General features: G+C 38.8%; 2 protein-coding genes across 8 annotated transcripts in view; one reads left to right on the top strand and one right to left on the bottom strand.

Annotated features, from left to right (window-relative positions):
* Positions 1 to 13,280, bottom strand: part of PREPL (prolyl endopeptidase-like) — a 38,503-nt gene extending 25,223 nt beyond the window's left edge. For 2 of the 7 annotated variants that reach the window (XM_013967603.2, XM_013967602.2), the window contains exons 1-3: positions 13,114 to 13,280; positions 11,275 to 11,813; positions 140 to 262 (exon numbers count right to left, since the gene is read on the bottom strand). In XM_013967603.2, the coding sequence (XP_013823057.1) occupies positions 140 to 262; positions 11,275 to 11,493 (342 nt within the window). In that variant the 5' untranslated portion in view covers positions 11,494 to 11,813; positions 13,114 to 13,280. Of the gene's footprint in view, positions 1 to 139; positions 263 to 11,274; positions 11,814 to 12,437; positions 12,488 to 13,113 lie in introns of all 7 variants that reach the window. The other 5 variants (XM_018055183.1, XM_018055184.1, XM_005686554.3 and 2 more) reach the window with 5 other exon arrangements.
* CAMKMT (calmodulin-lysine N-methyltransferase) overlaps positions 13,322 to 20,627 on the top strand; it is a 417,640-nt gene continuing 410,334 nt past the window's right edge. Inside the window, exon 1 of the mRNA XM_005686557.3 lies at positions 13,322 to 13,876. Coding sequence (XP_005686614.1) covers positions 13,739 to 13,876 — 138 coding nt within the window. The 5' untranslated portion in view covers positions 13,322 to 13,738. The remainder of the gene's footprint in view (positions 13,877 to 20,627) is intronic.

Below are 20,627 nucleotides of genomic sequence, written 5' to 3' on the forward strand. Positions count from 1 at the left end.
CTAATTTGGATGTGGGCTTATGTTTATAAATCATAAACATTATAAATCATAAGGTATTAATTAAAAAAAAAATAAGGTATTTCATTTGTATCCCCACTGGTAATATAAGGTTTAAAAAAACAGAGATGAGATACGTTACCTCTGCATTGATGATTTCGTATTCTTCTTGTGGCTGTGTTTCTAATTTTGCTCTCACTTTTTCAAACGCATCCATGTTTTCTGAAAGGGGTTTTTCGTTTCCCTGTTTACTAGACAGAAAATTCTGGAAAAAAGTTTTATCAGTATGATCATAATATTTCAACTAGAAAAAAAAAAACTTTCACCTTTTAAAGATAATTCTTATTTCCTTCTCATGCAAATACAACATTAGATGTATACCTATGAAATAAACTGCGTTTCACAGATCTTATATATTGTTTCATAAGTTTAATAAGTCATTTCCCCTTTTTCAGTTAAAAATGTAAAGAAAGAAGATGAGGTTGATACTTAATGACTACAAAAGGAAATGGCACCCCACTCCAGTACTCTTGCCTGGGAAATTGCACAGAGGAGCCTGGCCAGCTACAGTCCACGGGGTCGCAGAGGTGGCCACGACTGGGCGCACATGCACACGTTACTTTAAATGTGTGAGTCCTGAAGAGGCAGAGGTACTAGAAGTTCAGAGGACTGTTCAGAAATACTATGGGAAAGCAATAAATGAAACCCTATGAACACTTAAACACATTTAATAGCCAGGTGTGAGAAGCAGAAGTCTGCTGAATTTTATAAAGTACTAAAAGACCTCCTAAAATGAGAAAAAAGCCGAAGGCAGAGGAAGACATTAACATTATCAATAAATGTTCATTATTATTTTATTCACAGCAAGAGTCATGATAAGAAGTTTTCGTTACTTTCTATCTTCACTGGCTGTAATTTTCTTCTCTTGTGGGGATAAGGAATCCTCCAAATAGAACTATTTATCAGATTAAATGGTGAATTAAGGCTTTATAAAACAGAACTTCTCTTTTGAGATAAAGAATCAGATAATATATTCATCTTAAAAAAGGAAGAATAAGGAAAAATAGTGGAAAATTAGTGAGTAGAGATACAGGTGAAAGCTAAATAAAGCACTGTGTCTTATTAGGAGTCCCCAATAAGCTAAGAGCTTAAGTTGATGTCTGCTGAGCACATAAATATCATATGAATGATTAACATTTGGGTACAGCAAAAATTTCAGTTCTCAAATTAAAAAAAGGGTTCAATAATTCAATATACCATGAGTTTGCCTTGCCTAAAGAAAAGAATTCTAGTTGAGATTTTCAATGTCACCTTTCTGCCAAAGATGACAGCTGTACAGTGATTTGTGCCAGAGGGGCACTAAGCCTTTGGTAAGGACCTCCAACAGCTGGTTAATATGTATTGCACAAGTGTGTCCATGATACTTTACCAACAGTGTGGCGAATGTAAATGATATAGTCTATATCACAAAGAGTTTATAATCTAAAATTAAACACAAGAATAAAATAGAAAAATCACCAAAGCAAATTAAATGGAAAATTAATCATTTTCACAAAGTTTTAAGACTTTTGGGGATGCTTTATGATTTGGATTAGATTCACATTAGCTATAATGGTCGTTGCCCAAGTTATTTACTCTGTACTTCAATAATATAATTAATGCGCTTGAGTAACACGTTCAAATACTAGAGGCCCCTATGTTTACCTTTTTTTTTTTTTTAAGTATCTCTACAAAATTGGTGTTGATCTTTAGTGAGGCAAAATATCTATACCAATAGATTCTTATTATCATCTAAAGCATGAAACAGATCACTAGAAATCCTTCTTGAAACTACAACTTAGTGATTAGTTAGTTCAGTCGCTCAGTCGTGTCCAACTCTTTGCGACCCCATGAATCGCAGCACTCCAGGCCTCTCCGTCTATCACCAACTCCCGAAGTTTACCCAAACTCATGTCCATCGAGTCGGTGATGCCATCCAGCCATCTCATCCTCTGTCGTCCCCTTCTCCTCCTGCCCCCAATCCCTCCCAGCATCAGGGTCTTTTCCAATGAGTTAACTCTTCTCATGAGGTATAGGAGCTGATTTTTTATTTCCAGATATATGCTTATCTGTTCTGTTAATTCCTATTATAATTAGAGTCAGGAGAGCTACAAAGAAAGTACCTCTTTCTACTACCTTGCAGCCCCTAGCACATTCCAAACCAGGAGCTGGGCTCTGCCGCTTTTCAACACTGGTTCTTTATTACTGAGAGCCGTGGCTAAGGCAGGACTAAAGGCAACAAGGCTGGGCCCAATACCTGTCCTCCTACACTTACCTTAAACAGTCTTAATTTTTTTTCTGTGTCACAAATCCAAATAAACTGAGTATATCTGAACCAAAAAAACCCTGAAATCAACAGAATTTTGAACTGCCTTAATAAAGTAGAAGTAGAGTTCAAACATTTTGTAAATGATTCCTCAAAAGGAAATACTACCAGGGAAACTGAGATTTTATATAATATTCACAAAGTACTCCAAGTTGGTTTTGGTTTAAGTTCTGTCTTCAACAATACTCACTGGATGTTCCAAGCTTTCATTTCAATGCTAGCTAGCATTATCATTAGGGTATGCAGCTAAACTCGATTTTAGCCAAGTATCTTAATACATTAACAGTTCATTGGTTTTAAGGGCATAAACTGCCTAATGGAGCTGAGCTGAGGAGAGCTTTAACTTTAAATTTTAAGAGCTTACATGTACAGTGTCACTTTATTAATGGAAAAAAGAACCAGTCTTCCTCATCTTCTGGGTGGCCTACTACAAAACCATTTTAATAATGAAAACTCTTAAGATAGAAAAATGGAATATGTAAACTTTATTACAGCAACATCACTGAACTCTAAAGACAAAAATCACACAACAGAAGAAAGAACACTGGGCAGCTCTGAGTAAAGATGGTGCCATTAATAAATGGCTAATTCCAAGTCTGGGACAGGGAGAGTAAAAAGTAGGCTTAGGGCGTTTTGTGTTAGAAAGCAAGAAATGTTCAAAGGTTTATGGAGATGCGTGAAAAGAACACAAGGGCCAGTTTGAGGGGGTTCCTACTAGCCACATTTAGGGCAGTTTGAGCATCAAAAATAATAATGACTGTAAATGATCACTTTAAAAACTCACAAAAATTTAAAAAGAAGTAAAAATAAAAACACACGCCAAACTAAAATAAAAAAATAAAAAGACTACAAAAAGGGGGGAAAACGTTTTTTACAGAATAATACTAGCTAATAAATGTAGAAAGAATAACAGAAATAGAAAAACATTAGCAACCCCCACTGAAACAAGTGATTAGGGTAAAGATTATCCATGGTTATTAAACTCATTAGGTGAAATGATACTGGGTAGTAAAATATTTGCACAAAGTATTACCCTACATTCTACTTAGTAATTGCAAAGGGAATAATGGCCCCTTAACAATGGAGAGAACTAGCAATTATCACCTTTATTGAAATTATTAAGCTTAGCATATGAACAGTGGGACAAGCTGACATTATGAGTCCCCTGAAATTACGCAATATGGAGAATTTCAATTTAAGACAGAAAAAGAGAAGAGTAAACCTAAAGTAAGTAGAAGAAAGGAAATAAATTTAATTTGTTTCAATGAAATTGATAAAGAAACTAAAGAAAGGACCAACAAAATAGAAAAAGTTGGTTCTTTTAAAGATGTACTAAGAAAGACATGGGAGGCTGACAGGGAGGCCCAGGACAAGGAGGCCTGGAGTGCTGCAGTCCAAGGGGTCACAGAGTCGGACACAACTTAGCGACTAAACAAGAAGAAAGACATGTATAAAACTTGACTTAAAAAGACAAAAGTATTAGAAATGAAAAAGATGGCATAATTACAGATATAACAAAGATTTTTAAAAATTACAATAAAGTTCTTTATGCTAATACATTTGAAAATATGATAAAATGGATAATTTTTCAGAAAATAAATTAGCAAAACTGATTCAAACAACGGAAGAGCTGTATAAGCCAATAACTATCAAACAAATTGATAATTAAGTGTCCCTTTATAAAACAGACACAAAACCCAGGTAAGTTCAAGGGTAGCTTTCTCAAATCCTCCTCTCATATATTAACTATTTATGGAAAAAAAAAAAGGCCAACTATATAAAACCATTCCATTAATTTTATCAGGCTAATATAACCCTGACACTAAAACTAGACAGTGACAATATAAGACAACGAAAAATCAATCTTACTATAAAATATGGATTGAAAAACTCTAAAATAAAAGATCAATGTATTTTAGAAAAACACAAAACAAAAACAATAGTGATAATAAAATCCTATGTGACCAATGAAGATTTATCTTAAGAGTGAAAAGATGGTTCAACACTAGAAAAATCTATCAATGTAATCCCAAATAAAGGAAATATATCTTAGGCCCATTTTGATTAATGCAGAAAAAAATTAGAAAATAATCGATACACTTAAAAATCATAAAAATCTTAAACTTCCTTAAGAAACATCCCTGTGCTGTTTTAGGCAGACCTTGTTTAACTTATATGCAGAGTACATCATGAGAAATGCTGGACTGGAAGAAACACAAGCTGGAATCAAGATTGCCGGGAGAAATATCAATAACTTCAGATATGCAGATGACACCACCCTTATGCAGAAAGGGAAGAGGAGCTAAAAAGCCTCTTGATGAAAGTGAAAGAGGAGAGAGAAAAAGTTGGCTTAAAGCTCAACATTCAGAAAACGAAGATCATGGCATCTGGTCCCATCACTTCATGGGAAATAGATGGGGAAACAGTGGAAACAGTGGCAGACTTTATTTTTTTGGGCTCCAGAATCACTGCAGATGGTGACTGCAGCCATGAAATTAAAAGATGCTTACTCCTTGGAAGAAAAGTTATGACCAACCTAGACAGCATATTCAAAAGCAGAGACATTACTTTGCCAACTAAGGTCCGTCTACTCAAGGCTATGGTTTTTCCTGTGGTCATGTATGGATGTGAGAGTTGGACTGTGAAGAAGGCTGAGCGCCAAAGAATTGATGCTTTTGAACTGTGGTGTTGGAGAAGACTCTTGAGAGTCCCTTGGACTGCAAGGAGATCCAACCAGTCCATTTTGAAGGAGATCAGCCCTGGGATATCTTCGGAAGGAATGATGCTAAAGCTGAAACTCCAGTACTTTGGCCACCTCATGAGAAGAGTTGACCCATTGGAAAAAACTCTGATGCTGGGAGGGATTGGGGGCAGGAGGAGAAGGGGACGACCAAGGATGAGATGGCTGGATGGCATCACGGACTCGATGGACGTGAGTCTGAGTGAACTCTGGGAGATGGTAATGAACAGGGAGGCCTGGCGTGCTGCAATTCATGGGGTCGCAAAGAGTCAGACACGACTGAGTGACTGAACTGGACTGAACTGATGCTAAGCATCTGTTCATGAGGTCGCAAACACTTTCACTTTCATACTAAGCATCTGTGAAACCCTTTGCAAGACTTGTCTCCTACGTTCCCTGCTTCTAATTCCTCTCTATGAGCCCAGTAAGATTTTTGCCCTTCTCATTCCAGTGACTGCTCTTGTCAAGGTCACTGATGACCCCTACATCAAGAAGTACCGATGTTAATTCTAGGTAATCACAGTACTTGAGAGCTATCAGCATCATCATTCAGTTGATCACTTCCACCTCCTAAAAACACTTCACTTGGCTTCCAGGCTTCACTTCACTTCACATTGCTTGCCTTCTATTTCACTGGCCCTTCTCAGTCTCTTCAGCTAGTTCCTACTCAACTCCTTGGCTCTTAACATTAAAATGCCCTGGACCACTTCTTTTATCTGTAGTCTGCACTAATTCCCTTGGTGATCTCAAACAGTCTTATGATGCTAAATAGTAAATGCTGTTGATTTTCTAGGACTCCTATATTTATATCTCTGGCCTGATCCTTTTCCCTGAACAGGGAAACTGACTACAATACTCATTATTTTCTACTTGGACTTCTAACAATTAAAAAAAAAAAAAAAAAAAAAAGTCCAGCACTGAATATCCAATATCCCCATTTTCCCTCTCCCCACAAAAATCTAATGTTCTTTATGCAATTGTTCCTATCTTCATAAATGACAACTGTCTTTCCAGCTCCTCACGCTTGAAAGTTTTAGTTTTGTCTTTCTCTCTAGCAACCACTGATGTGAACATCTTGTCAATTCTACTTTCAAGATATATCTTGAATCTGAGCACATCTCACACCTTTACTATTCTGGTGATACCAGTATCATTTCTCTTTGGATTATTGCAAGAGCCAAAATGCTCTGTTTCTGCCTCTGCTTTCTACAGTCTATTTTCAACCAAGAAACTAGAGTGAACCTAAAGTCAGACCATATTACTCCTTCACTCAACATCCAACCCAAAGTTTTCCCATCTTGTTAAAGAGGAAAATGGAAAATCCTTATGATGGTCTAGAGTCCTAAAGAATTCTGCCCCATTAGAAAGCTTGCTGACCTCATCTGCTACTACACTCCTCCTATGTCCACTGACTCTGAGCCACACTGGGCTCCTTCATGTTTTTTGACCATGTCAAGCTTGCTTCCACCTCACTTTCTTAGAACTTACTGCCCTATGCCCAAACACCCACTTGAAGCTATTGCTCAAATGTAGTCTTTTTTCTCAGTTAGGCCTGCCCTGACCACTCAACCAAAATAAGAATTATTCCTAGCCCCAAATGGTTTATTTAATCTTTCCTTGTCCTATTTTATTTTTCATTGTACCTATTTTCTCTGATATACTATTTATTTTATTCATCTACTTCTTTATTCTTCTTCTTTCCCTAGAGAAATGAGATAAGGACTAGATCTTGCAAGGTCTTGAGGAACATGATTAGGAAAATGGGAGTTTATGTGTTAAGAGCTTCTGGGGACTTCCCTGGTGGTCCAGTGGTTAAGATTCCACACTCTCAATGCAGAAGGCCTGGGTTCATTTCTGGTCAGGGAACTAAGATCTCTCATGCTGCACGGTGTTGCCAAAAAATAAATAAAAATAAAGACACTAATTTCTTAAAAAAAAAAAAAAAAAAAGAACTTCTGGAAGGGTTTTTAAGCTGTGGAGTGACATGATTTAATTTATAAGATCACTCTTCCAAATGTATGAAAATGGGTTAGATGAGAAGAAGGCAAGCAAAGAACCTGGTTAGGTGGCTTCAACCAGTGACCCAGATGAAGGATGACTGAGTGATAATGGTAGAGATAGAGAATACGGACAGATTCACCATGTATTTTGGAGGTTAATGTGTTTCTGAAAGCATGTCAGACATGATGGTATATATGATTTGAGGTATATGAATATTTTATTAGAAAGAATATAACAAACACATCAGACTGATGACTATTATTCCTTGGGATAAGACAAGTCAGTTAAGCGAAAATAATTAAGTAAATAATAGCCCAGGTGGTATTGTGATATGGTAAAAATCAGGAAGCTAGGTATACACTGTTAATGGATGCGATGGCAGGTTAATGTTTTCCCACATTCTGGCTTGAACAAGTGCATACAGAGCAACGAGACAAAGAAGAGCTGAGTCAGGATTGGGAGAGTTGAAGTTCAAGTGTGGATAGTTTGAGAAGTCAGTAAGATGTCCAATTAGAGATTAATTCTGTGCAGCTCACAGGTGGATCTGGGATGAAGATAATAACTGCTATGATACTAAATCCAAGGGAATGGATAAAATTACTTAGGAAGAAATTAAAGAGAGTAAAAAAGCGCCAGAACCAAAGTCTGAGAAACTTCAAAGTTGAGAAGTCATATGGAAGAAAAGTCAGAAAAGGAGATTGAGGAGGGTTGGTTTGTAAGGCAGGAAAAGGAAAGCCAGGAAAACATGGACTCATGAGGCCAAAAAAGTGTTTCAAGGAAAGATTGGTCAAGGATGTCAAATCTGCTGAGAGCTTCTCTAAGAGGAAGAAAGGGAAGTGCCTACTGGGCTGAAATATGTTACATCTTTGGCAACAATGATGGGTTTTTAGTGGGGGTAGGAGCCATACTCCAGGAGGTTAAAGAATAAATGGAACGTGGAGGAAAAACCCAATAAAGAATTGGCACCTATAATGCAGTCCCCCTCCGTGAACTATTATCAAGAAAGGAAAAAAAAAAACTATTGTGAGACTACAGTTTTGTTCTTTCTGGCTTTCCCAAGTTTTGAACCTTCAGAACCAGTGATTCCCACAAATCACAGATCACTAATGCCAGTGAAGGAAATATCTGTCAACCTATCTTAGTGGCTGCTATAAGAACTGCTAATCTATATTGCAGAAAGAGTCAATGGACAAATGTTTAACCTTTTTTTCCCCTTATTTGGTTTTCTTTTTGTATCTCAAATGATCAAAAATTTCAGGAATTATTTCTGTAGGCAAAGCAGAACAGGATGATGTGAAAGATAAAAAAATGGGGTATCTGGTTTGATACTAGCCTTCGATTACTAGTTGGTGCCTTAGTGTAATGGAATAAGTTCATCTTGCCATCTGACTGATGTTAAATGGAAAGTCACAGTACCTGCCAGAAAGAGCTTCAGAAATGAATGAATTCAGTGAGGTTTAGGTCAGCAACATTTGATCACAAGTGTGTCTAGTTCCTAAATGCAGATCCGCCATCATTGGCAGACTGGGAATTTCAGAATTGCTTGAGGAACTTAAGAGAAAAAAACAGATCCCCAGGCCTCAGCCAGTAGATTCTGACCCAGCAGATGTGGGCTGAGACCCAAGAATTTGTATTTCTGAAACATTTCCCAGGATTTCTGATACAAAGCCAAACTGCAGGAGTTGGTACTATAGAGTTCCCAAACATATATATAGTTATTGGTGAGTTAACAAGGTAGAGATATAAAATAATGAAATTTTAGCATTTGGAAGACTTCTAGAGAGCACCAACGTGAAACTCACCCCTTTATTTCCAGTTAGAGAGATTAGAGTCCTGACATACCACGCATGGCTACAGCTCTTCTTTCTGGCATTTTTATTACACAGACTTCCCTCCCTTACTCCAAGAGTTAACTTATCTAAGCAAGTCTTTAAGTAAATATATTTTAATTTGCCTAAAAGGCACTAATTACTTTTTCTACTTTGCTATTCCCATTTGTTGTTGTTACTTAGCTGCTAAGTTGTGTCTGACTCTTTTGTGACCCTACAGACTGTAGCCCTCCAGGCTCTGTCCATGGGATTCCCCAGGCAAGAATACTGGAGTGGGTTGCCATTTCCTTCTCCAGGTTGTTCCCATAAGAGTAGACAAAGTTGAAACTGAGTGAATGCTTACTTAGCTGTGCACTTTTGACTACAGATCTCTTCACAGCTTCCCCAGGTCCCAGTGATCATAAAGGACAGGAACTACAGCTCTTAGATCACATAATTTCTCACAGAAGGAATGGTTGATGTGTGACATGCGAAAGCCAGACCATTACCAGGTGAAGGAATTATTAAGCCACTGAGGCAGGTTAAAGCTTCCAGACAACAGGGTTCTATGAAAGAGGACTGAAAAGTTGCTTCATGACAAGTAGAGGGAAAAAATAGTCCAACTCCTGCATAGGGTGTGAGCTAATCTTACAGCTGTCACTCTGAGGGTAATTCCTGCCTACTATTTATAAATTGAGACTAAGGATAAAAGCACAAGATAACAAAATGTTTCAGATACAATTCAAAATATAATGATATAAATGTCTAAAATGTGTCCAATAGGTAAAGTTTTAAAGTTTACCTTTCTCAAGTAGGACATGTGTACAAATACAAACGCAAAGGGTAAAAATGAAATAAAAGACATTGAAAAATTTGAGTAAGAAAGGAAAGTGCTAAACTAAACTAAGATGCTATAAAAAGAAAAATTTGGATGACCGAAATGTAAAGAGCAGAAGTCTAGGACTAAGATTAAAAAGTTGAAAGCAAACAACAATAAAAATGCCCCACAATAAATAAATATGAGCTACTGAAAGAACAAAAATGAAACAAAAAACCAGAAGAATTGAGTAAAATAGGATTAAAAAATCATTTTTATAAACAGAAGAAGCTGCTCAAGTGTCTATCAACAGATGAACGGATAAATAAAATATGGTTTATAAAAGAAGTATTATTCAGCCACTAAAAGGAACAAATTTCCCATATATGCTACAATATGGGTGAACTTTGAAAACAATGTAAGTGAAATAAACCAAACACAAAAGGACAAATATTATATAATTTCAATTATATGAATTATCTAACATGGGCAAATTATAGAGACATAAAGTAGGTTAAAGGTTTCCATGGTTCAGTAAAGGCAGGAGTGGGGAATTCTAGGTATATTTTTTTCAGGTGACCACAGGATTTTGGAAATAGTGGTAACAGCTGTTCAACACTGTGATGTAATTAATGTCATGGAATTATACACTTCAAATGGTTAAAATGGAAAATTTTGTTACATATACTCTACTACAATAAAAAAGTCAAAAGAGACTAAAAATATTAGTATGAAACTAGAAATTAAAATACGAAAATAACAAAATATGCTAAAATATTGCAAGAATATTACTCCTAAATACAATTTAAGGAATCTAAGGACATAGCAAGTATGCGGTAGGGGAAGTTATGTCAAAGGGGCAACAGCGCCAGCTGCTTAACTCAAATAACTAGGATGAGCACATAACTTGCCAACCTAAGGCACTTCTGGGAGGAAAGGGGACACTGTCAATAACTACAAATGGACAATAGGTGTAGACTGAAACTGTCAGAGGCAACAGAGGAAATGTGCTCATTCTACATACAAGGGCAATAGGTCCTCAAGGTTGAGGTCATGCTTGGGGGCTGGCCAGAGTACAATAGCCCGAAAGCATCTTCTAGAGGAACACAGTGGTCAAGAATGCAAATCCTTCTTTCAATTTTTAACAGAGAAGTAGCACAATTAAGTGGTTTTCACTAAAGTTTACTAATTTCGGCTTCATAAAACAATCAGCATATTATTAGATTTTATTAAGAGTTATTATAACAGTCCAGGAATTTTAGAAGGCAAATTATACTTTGAGCTGCACTGGTAGCACAGGAAGGAATCCTAAGGTGAATCATTTTTTATAAATGTACATTTTTACATATTACATTAGCGCTCTATAAATATATATGTATATATTCTTTTATACTTACATATGACTACAGACAATTGAATCTGACCATTAAAAAAATCAAACTAGATTTACTGAAAAAATTAGTAACTGATTTCCTACCCATTCTTTACTTTTAAGCTAAAATTAATATTAAAGGCCTACACAGAGGTTAATTTAAACAGTCCATACCTTACATAAGAAGTTCCGACTTGGGATGTTTCTTGCTAACTCTGAGATCCTGGGTTTATTCTGCAGACACTTGGTTAGGTGATATTTTTTCAATTTTATTCTATTGAAATAATGATCAGCGAAGTTACAGTGATTCAAGTGCTCTTTCTGCATGCATTTCCCAAGGTGAGGAATACTATACTTCAAAGCCTGGAGAAACAGTTTGCTCTTCTGCTGCATGGTATCAAAGTCCCTGGTTTACGCTCTCTTATGGGCTGCCAGCACATGAATGATTTTCATAGGAATGACTGTACAGCAGTGGGTTCTCAGAGCATCTAAGATCTGCAGCTCTTAACTTTCCCCTTTGGGGCTGTGTACCCCTCAGGTTACAAATAACTGCAGACAGCTGATAACTCAGGTTAAAAGTATTGAAAACTTGTACAAGTTAGTTTCATTCAAGTCATATTTCTTGGCAGATGTGACTTAAATGTCTCTTTAGTAAGGTCAATCTTATCAGGCTCAAACTATGCAGCACTGATTCTGGTACACACATGGGCAAACTAAAAAAAAAAAAAACAAAAATGAAAAAACAAAATAAAAATCTGCAATAAATACAAAGACTTAATGGGGGCGTCTCAGGAACTCTGAGGGCTTTTAAAGGCAAACCGGCTTTGATTTTACATAATTCAGATCTTATCTTTTATGTGTATTGGGTTGGTCAAAAAGTTCCTTCCAGTTTTTCACAAGATGTTATGGAGAAACCTAAATGAACTTTTCGGCCAACGCAATATATGCAGGATGAACTGGAAAAGACTAATTACTGAATAAAGGCAGAGAAGGGATTAGTATTTATTGAGTGTTTCCTACATGCCAGATGCTTTCATATACTTGATCTAATTTAAACTTCATAGGAACCTGATACAGTAGCTATTATGTGGATCTTACAGGTGAGCAAACTGTGGCTCAGGGAGGTTTAAGCAACTACCCCAGGTCACTTCTACAGAAAGTGATAGAGAAATGTCTATCTGCAAATAAAAACAACTGGACTTTGCTCTTTAGTTGCAAAAAACACTTCAGGATGCACACAGGAAATGTGATGCCATCTCTCTTCTGTTGGAAAGCCCATTCTTTCTAACCTATCTAGCAAGGTAAGTAAGGCTAGTGAGTAGTTAAGTCAGAGAAACCTGGATTCAGGTCTTCACTCCTGCACTTAGCACCCGTGCTTAGCTTCCTCCTGTGTAAAACAGAGATAATAACTCCACTAACTATTCTAAGAACGAAACAATAAGTTATGTTTAACCCTTAATCAAGTGCCTGGAACGCAGTAACCACTCAGTAACCCTTGGCTACTATTTTTTGGATAGGAAATATCTAGATATGTTGCACACTGTTGAATGTCATCATGAAAGTCTTCCACAAAATGTTTCTGGGTAGCAAAGGGAAAATACTGCGTCAGCTTTACCACAGCTCGGATCTGCTACGAAGTAGCAAAAATAAAGGAGAGTTGAAGTAGGGAATGAGCAGCCGATACCAGCAAAAACAAAGAAATTAAGTAAAGTATGAGAAAATAAAAGAAAGGCTCTAAATTACTACATCCCTGCCGGCAGCCCCCATCCATTCATCTTCCACCCGCAGGGAGAAGACAGCAGGTTAACGATGGGGGTAGGGCAGACACACGGGTGTTCCTGGGAGAACCTATTCGTTTTCCCTGTGCATCCGAGGCGAGAGAGTGGTACCATGTGTCACGCAGTTAAGTGACATCGGTCAAAAAGCTAGGACTAAAGGACTGAGGGATGGCTGGATGAGGAGAGGAAGAGGTGAAGGGACGAGACCCCCCAGCCTACGCCCCCCAATACGTACGCAAATTGAAAGTCAGCCTGGCTCTAGATACCGAAACGAGTAAAGGCACGCCCAGAGGACCCGAACCTCGCAGGAAGGAGTGCAGCTGTCACCTCGACCGCGTCCTGCCGAAGACTGCGTTCTGCAGCTAGCAGAACCACTGCCTACCCAGTGTCGCCGAGAGCTAGTTTGCAGCACGCGTTCTACGTAACCCCCAACTATCACGCGCTCTAAGCAGATTCCACCATCTTTATTGTGGTCAGGAATGGATTTTTCTCCTTCTGAGATCATTATTGCTCAAAATACAAATCTTTTGGATCTTTGCTAGTCTTCAGAACTCGAACTGAAACAGGAGAGAGGAGAACAAAAAGGGGCAGGGTCGCGCTAGATCTGCCACAGTTCTCGCACCCTCTGGTCTGCCCTCACTCAAGATGGCCACCAGCAAAATGGTGCAGTGCCGAGAGTCGCGCTGCCCTGGTTGCTAAGGAGACGCGACTACCGGAAATGCGGCATTCGGGGAGGGCTCGGGAGCTAGGGCAGAGGGAGGGAGGCCTGGCGTCACAGGTCCTGACTGGGAAGAAGTAGGCAGGTCCTGGCAGGGGAGAGCTGTGGCGGCGGGATCTTGGGTATAAGAGGCTCTAGCGGAATGGAATCTCAAGTCTCTGACGCCGCCGCCGGTCAAACAGAGCAGACGGCAGGCGAGGGCCAGGCAAACAGCGGCGCCGCTCCGGGACCCGCAGCCTCGGCGCCGTTGGGTGCCGCCCGGTGGAAGCTCCTGCGGCAGGTAAGGGAGAGCTCTCTTAATTCACTATTGCCTCTGGCCACTCCCCTCGCAAGCTATCTGTAGCTCCTCTTCCCTTGGAAGCTTGGGGAGTTCCCTCACAATTTTAGCGGGAGCCGCCTGAGGAGCGCCCCCTTGGTTCACCTACGGGTCCCACAAAAAAGGGAGGCATCAGGTGGCATCGGTAGGGAGGGGGCAGCCAGAGCTGAGTCCTGGGAAACTCCGAACTAAGTAGAAGATTCCTTCCTAGACATTAGTCTGCATCTGAGGGACTTTTCTTCTTGCCCGCCAGCAGGGTTGGTGGAACCGCCGCTCCGCAGCCCATACTGCCCTTTTCTGCTTCTGTTTTACTTTCTTCCCCTGGTTTCTTCTCCTTGTTTCTTAACTCCCAGCCTGTTTCTAGCCCCAAATCTGGCCCCTCTTTTGGTGATCAGCGTGGTTGACTGTGTAGGGACTGTGGCCTTGCACGTGTTGCTTCGGTTTCTTCCGTGGAGCTGAGCCAAGGGAGTTGTAAGAGCTGCCCCCGCCCACCCCTTCTCTTCCACGCGATAGTTACTTGTTTATCTTGTGGTTTGAAGTGATCAGTGAAATCCTTGCGTCTCTGTATGTTGTTTACTGGCGGTTATCTTTTAGCACTTCGAAGATGCCTCTGTTGCTGGTAACTTCAGTGGTGTGCCAGTTGGAAAATTTTCTTATTTGACATCACTGACACTCCTTGCCAAAGCGCTTGAAGTGAAATCTGTTGTTGATACCTCAATGTTATGCTTCTGCCTGGGGTTTCCTGCTGAAACCTTTATTCAGTAGGACACTTTGCGTTTCTGATTTGTGTTTTGAGAAGAGTTTCTCAGCTACTGCCACTTTATTTGATATTGTGTGTGTTTAGTATTTTGGGGGTTACTTTGTTTGCAGTTGTCTGGAGTCGTCTTTTCATACTGTGGCCTTACAGTGCTGTCATGACACACTCAAAGACCTTTTCTTTGCTGACACATTGACAGCCCTTGCAGAGCATTCATGATCTGGTTTTGCTATTAATGTTACAGATGGTATTATAGGATAATAAAATGCATGTCCTTATAGAGCATTATTGTAGGAACTTTCTGTAGTGAAGTAAACAAAGTTGAATTATCAAAATAGTAAATTAAGGCTTTAAATTGATCAATCAAACCTTATTATGATGACAAGTGATTCTTAGTAAAAACTCTAGTTGACCATCATTTATATTCATTCTGAGTTGCTGTCTACTTTAGCATAAAAGTGAGTTTCAGCCATGGCTGCCATTTGAACTCCCCTCACGCTTTGAAATTTAATGTTTTGGTATATTTGTGCTCACTGCTTAGAGTCTTTCTATCATCATCTCTACTTAATAAATGACTGTTCTTCCCTCAGACCTCTGTGTCAATCTCCTCTTATGTGACACCTCTGCTGACTCCTATGGGCTGAGTTAGACCCATAGGTGACTCTATGTGTAACCCCCTTTCACATTATTTAATGAGCATTTGATTAGAATCCATCTTTCTCACGAGAATAGAAATTCTCCCCGGGGAAAGATGTTATTTTATTAACCTCCATCTTCTGCACAGGGCCTGGGTAGTTAATTTTTAGTAGATAACTGTTATGTGTTGTAGAAAGCCTGAGAATAAGGACAGCCTTTAAGTGGCCCACAGGATCTTATCCTCAGTGTATTGTATCAGAGAGCTATCACTGAGTAACAAATAACCACACCATCAGATATTAATACATACATGTACTGTTGTATGCAATGCCATTACATACATCACATACTGTTGCGTACAACAGTGAGCATTTATTCTGTTTGTGGGCCACTAACAGGCTGCGATCAGCTGAGTGCCTCTAGGCTACATGCTTGGTCCACATGCCTCTAATCCTGAGATGAGTTAGCTCTCATGTTTTCATGGTGATGACAGAGGTATAAGAGAGCAAATGCAACCACTGAAACATATTAATATTTTAAATATTTACTAATATCCTGTTGGTCAAAATAAGAATCTTAGTCAAGGGGGCAGAAAAAATTTTTTTTTTTTCCCTTGGAGAGGGCAGGGGAGAAAGTGAATTATTTTCTGTAATAACTGAATCTGCCATGTGTTTTAAACATTTTCAGGCTCTTTGTAAATATGTTTCAAGTGAACAGACCATTTGTATCTTGTGAGCATTCAGAACTGGAAAACTGAGAAATCTGAACAATACTAGAGATATGAATTATTTTTCTCTTTCTTATGGGACATCTTCATGACATCAGCTTCAGTCAGTCAGTTCAGTCGCTCAGTCATGTCCGACTCTTTGTGACCCCATGAACCACAGCATGCCAGGCCTCCTTGTCCACCACCAACTCCTGGAGTTCACCCAAACCCATGTCCATCGAGTCGGTGACAACCGTCTAACCATCTCATCCTCTATCATCCCCTTCTCCTCCTGCCCTCAATCTTTCCCAGCATCAGGGTCTTTTCCAGTGAGTCAGCTCTTTGCATCAGGTGGCCAAAGTATTGGAGTTTCAGCTTCAACATCAGTCCTTGCAATGAATACCCAGGACTGATCTCCTTTAGGATGAACTGGTTGGATCTCCTTGCAGTCCAAGGGACTCTCAAGAGTCTTCTCCAACACCACAATTCAAAAGCATCAATTCTTCGGCACTCAGCTTTCTTCATAGTCCAACTCTCACATCCATACATGGCTACTGAAAAAAACATAACCTTGACTAAATAGACCTTTGTTGGGAAAGTAATATCTCTGCTTTTTAATATGCTGTCTAGGTTGGTCATAACTTTCCTTCCAAGGAGTAAGCGTCTTTTAATTTCATGGCTGCAGTCACCATCTGCAGTGATTTTGGAGCCCCCCTAGATAAAGTCTGACACTGTTTTCCACTGTTTCCCCATCTATTTCCCATGAAGTGATGGTACCAGATGCCATAATCTTAGTTTTCTGAATGTTGAGCTTTAAGCCAACTTTTCGCTCTCCTCTTTCACTTTCATCAAGAGGCTCTTTAGTTCTTCTTCCCTTTCTGCCATAAGGGTGGTGTCATCTGCATATCTGAGGTGATTGATATTTCTCCCAGCAATCTTGATTCCAGCTTGTGCTTCTTCCAGCCCAGCATTTCTCATGATGTACTCTGCATAGAAGTTAAATAAGTAGGGTGACAATATACAGCCTTGACGTACTCCTTTTCCTATTTGGAACCAGTCTGTTGGTCCATGTCCAGTTCTAACTGTTGCTTCCTGACCTGCATACAGGTTTCTCAAGAGGCAGGTCAGGTGGTCTGGTATGCCCATCTCTTTCAGAATTGTCCACAGTTTATTGTGGTCCACACAGTCAAAGGCTTTGGCATAGTCAAGAAAGCAGAAATAGATGTTTTTCTGGAGCTCTCTTGCTTTTTCGATGACATCTGCTTATGTCTCCTTTTCTCTCCTCACAATCCTGTGTTTCCACTAGGGCTCCAGTGCTATCTCGTGGCCCTCTACCTTCACTGTCCAATATTTTCTGTATTTTACAATTAATATTTTTGGAGAGAAAATCTGGTTGACCTAGTTCATCATTTGATACCAGGTCGCATGATAAATTGCTGACTTTTGAATCTAGCGCCCACTTGAATCAGATGAGGTCTGGAAGTCTATGGATCAATATCAATAGAGGCTGTGGATATTGTTTTTTTTTTTCTTCTTTATTGGGTTAGACTACCTGATTGCAAAAATAGCTACCTCATCATCCACCCAGCTAGTGATCCAGAAGAAATAACCCTTTTCGCTAACACCCAAATCATTTCCTCTAAAACGACTCTAATAAGCCAAGTTTGAACCAATTGCTGTTTCTAGGAGAATTGTGCACTTTGACCTGGGTCATCAGCCCACACTGTGGCGATGAAAATAACAACCCTGCCATTATTGCGTAGAGTGAGGGAGGGGCATTTCTCAAGAGGAAGGATTATAGAGCAGATGAAAAAGTAGCAGTGACCCTTACATGCTTACGCACATCTCACAACCACCTACAGAATGAATAACAGGGCCTAGGCATCTGCATACTTGGCTGAAGAATCTGATTAATGGAATATTTTATAGTACAATTTAAATTAAAGCAGGTAATATACATTTGAGACTGTCAATGTAGAAAGAGACAGGAAGATTTCTAGAATAGAATATAATACAATTTGATTTAGTCCCAGATCTACCTGTGATGATGAGCAACCTATTTGTACTTCATTTGTAAATGAGGAAGTGGGACTAGATTTCTTTAAGATCTCTTCCGTTTCTGATTATTTTAAAGTGAAATTATTTTCCAGGGTTAGGAATAAACTAATTGTCTATTTTCTAATCCTATTATGATTTCCTAACAAAGAATTTGATTTATGTTTAACGTTTAAAAACAGCTTATGGGGACTTTCCTGGTGGTCCAGTGGCTAAGACTCCTTGCTCCCAATGCAGGGGCCCTGGGTTTGATCCCTGCTCAGGAAACTAGATCCCACATGCCACAACGGAGAGTTTGCGTGCCGCAACTAAAAAGATTGCTCATGCTGAAACTAAAGATCCCACAAGCCACTAAGACCTGTTGCATCCAAATACATAAATAAATGTTTTTTAAAAATAAAAATAGCCATGTACTGGGTAAGTATGCAAAAATGGGCATCCAAGTGAGATCATCACAGTGCATTTATCAGAAAACTGATTTTTATAGTACCAAAGAGAGCAATCTAAAACAAAATATAAACAGTATGTATAGTATGAGCCATTTCAAACTCATTCATAGCTATATGTATATGCATAGATGGATGTTTAACTGTGCTTTTCCCGAACGGTAGAATTTTGAGTGGGTTTTTACTCTTCTATATTTAAACTTCTTTTCCAGTGAACCTGATTATTTTCAAACCATTTTTCATCTATTCCCAGGTGTGTAGTTTTAATTATAACATCTTTGAAATAGGGATATGTCTTTTAGTTAATGGCATCCCAGTCAATAGGCAGCCTATTCTATGTAACATCAGAAGGAAGGGAAAAAAAATGAATCATAATCAATGATGTATTGCATTTGATGAAATATAGTCAGGGAAAGAGAGAACCTGTTTTTTTTGAGAAAAAATTGAAGACTGTTGACTACCAGAAAAACAATTCCATGTGAGTGACCAAAATCCTTCCCAGAACAAGATGCTGAACAATAGGAGTACCTATTACCTTGTTGACTAATTGAGAACGTTGGTTAAAAAGGTCAGTGGTGAAAATGATACATATGCTAAAATGAAGCTACAATCTGAGTGTCAAATTGTCCTAAAAAATTATAATTAGTTTCCTAAGTTTATACAGCTGTCTGCCCACAGTGAAATTGGTAGTAAACTTTTAAGTAACTTAACTTCTCAAGCAAACTTACCTTTATCTTTCCAAAACATTCAACTTAACTTTTATGGAAGAAATATAAAAATAAAATGGAATAATGATTACCATTCCTCATAATTGTTATTTCATTAGTTTTTGTAATAGTTAATGCATGACAATAATAAGAACAGCTGGTGTAAAAAGCTTGTGAAAAAGGCCGATTAACTCAGCAACCAACTCAATGGGGAAGGGCAGGAATAGTACCTTGGGACTATTCAGTTCACATGGCCCAGTCTGAATATTTAATAGAGGGAATGAATAGGGTCTGTTAATTCAGAGTCAGTTACAAGAGATGCGCTGAGTTTTGTGTCCTGTTTTGCCTCCCAATTCCTTGACAGAAAATGGCAAACAGACACCAAGAAACCATGTCTTAGAAATGGTTGTGCCTATATAGATCTTGCACTGAGAAGTGTGGTTTGGATCCCTATGTAAGTGAGGAGTTGAGTGGTGGACTCTTCCTTGGTTTTTATTGACATTACTAGGGATCACTTTCTACAGCAGCAGCTGAGCAGGGTCATTTGTGCTCTTTCATTCCATTTTTTTTTTTCTGACACTTTATACATCATTGTATTTATAAGGATTTTTCACATTGTTGAAGTTAAACTTACATTTCAGTTGATTATAGAACTTTATACTGCCAAATAGTCACAGATGAAATAGACTTTTGTGTGCTCTGTGGAACATACTTTAACCTTAAGCATCTAAATTGTAATGCTCACTCCTGACCCCCACAGTTCAAACCTTATTGACATATATATATATATCAGTGACTGGAGGAGATTTTCTTCTTTTATGTTTCTGAGTTATTAAGATTAATAATTGGGTTTTGTTGGATTCCTTAAAAATATTTAGGAATATGCTTTAGGTTAAAAATGGTGAACGGGAATGCTTTCTTGAGTTAGAAGTATGTAGCTTGTCAATCTGAAAACAAAATATTTCACCAATAATTATTTTGAAAGAAATGGACTTTAAAAAGTTTCTTTATTTTTGGCTTAGTAGTTATGGTTTGCTGTCTCTAGAGGGCGGGCTTAGTTCCTCCCAGCATGTAAGATCTTCCCAGACCAGAGATCAAACCTCTGTCCCCAGCATTGACAGGCGGATTCTTAACCACTGGAACACCAGGGAAGTCCTTGAAAGAAATGAACTTTTCACTGTGCAGCAAAGAAAATAAAAAGTTTAGAAGGTTCCAAGTGTGAAAGCATGTGTCTTTTTACATTTTCAGAACTGTAAATTTCAGTTCAGTTCAGTTCAGTTCAGTTGCTCAGTTGTGTCCGACTTTGCGACCCCATGAATTGCAGCACGCCAGGCCTCCCTGTCCGTCACCATCTCCCGGAGTTCACTCAGACTCACGTCCATCGAGTCCGTGATGCCATCCAGCCATC

The sequence above is a fragment of the Capra hircus genome, chromosome 11 (genome assembly GCF_001704415.2).
Source record: "Capra hircus breed San Clemente chromosome 11, ASM170441v1, whole genome shotgun sequence".
In the NCBI taxonomy this organism is placed as follows: Eukaryota; Metazoa; Chordata; class Mammalia; order Artiodactyla; family Bovidae; genus Capra; species Capra hircus.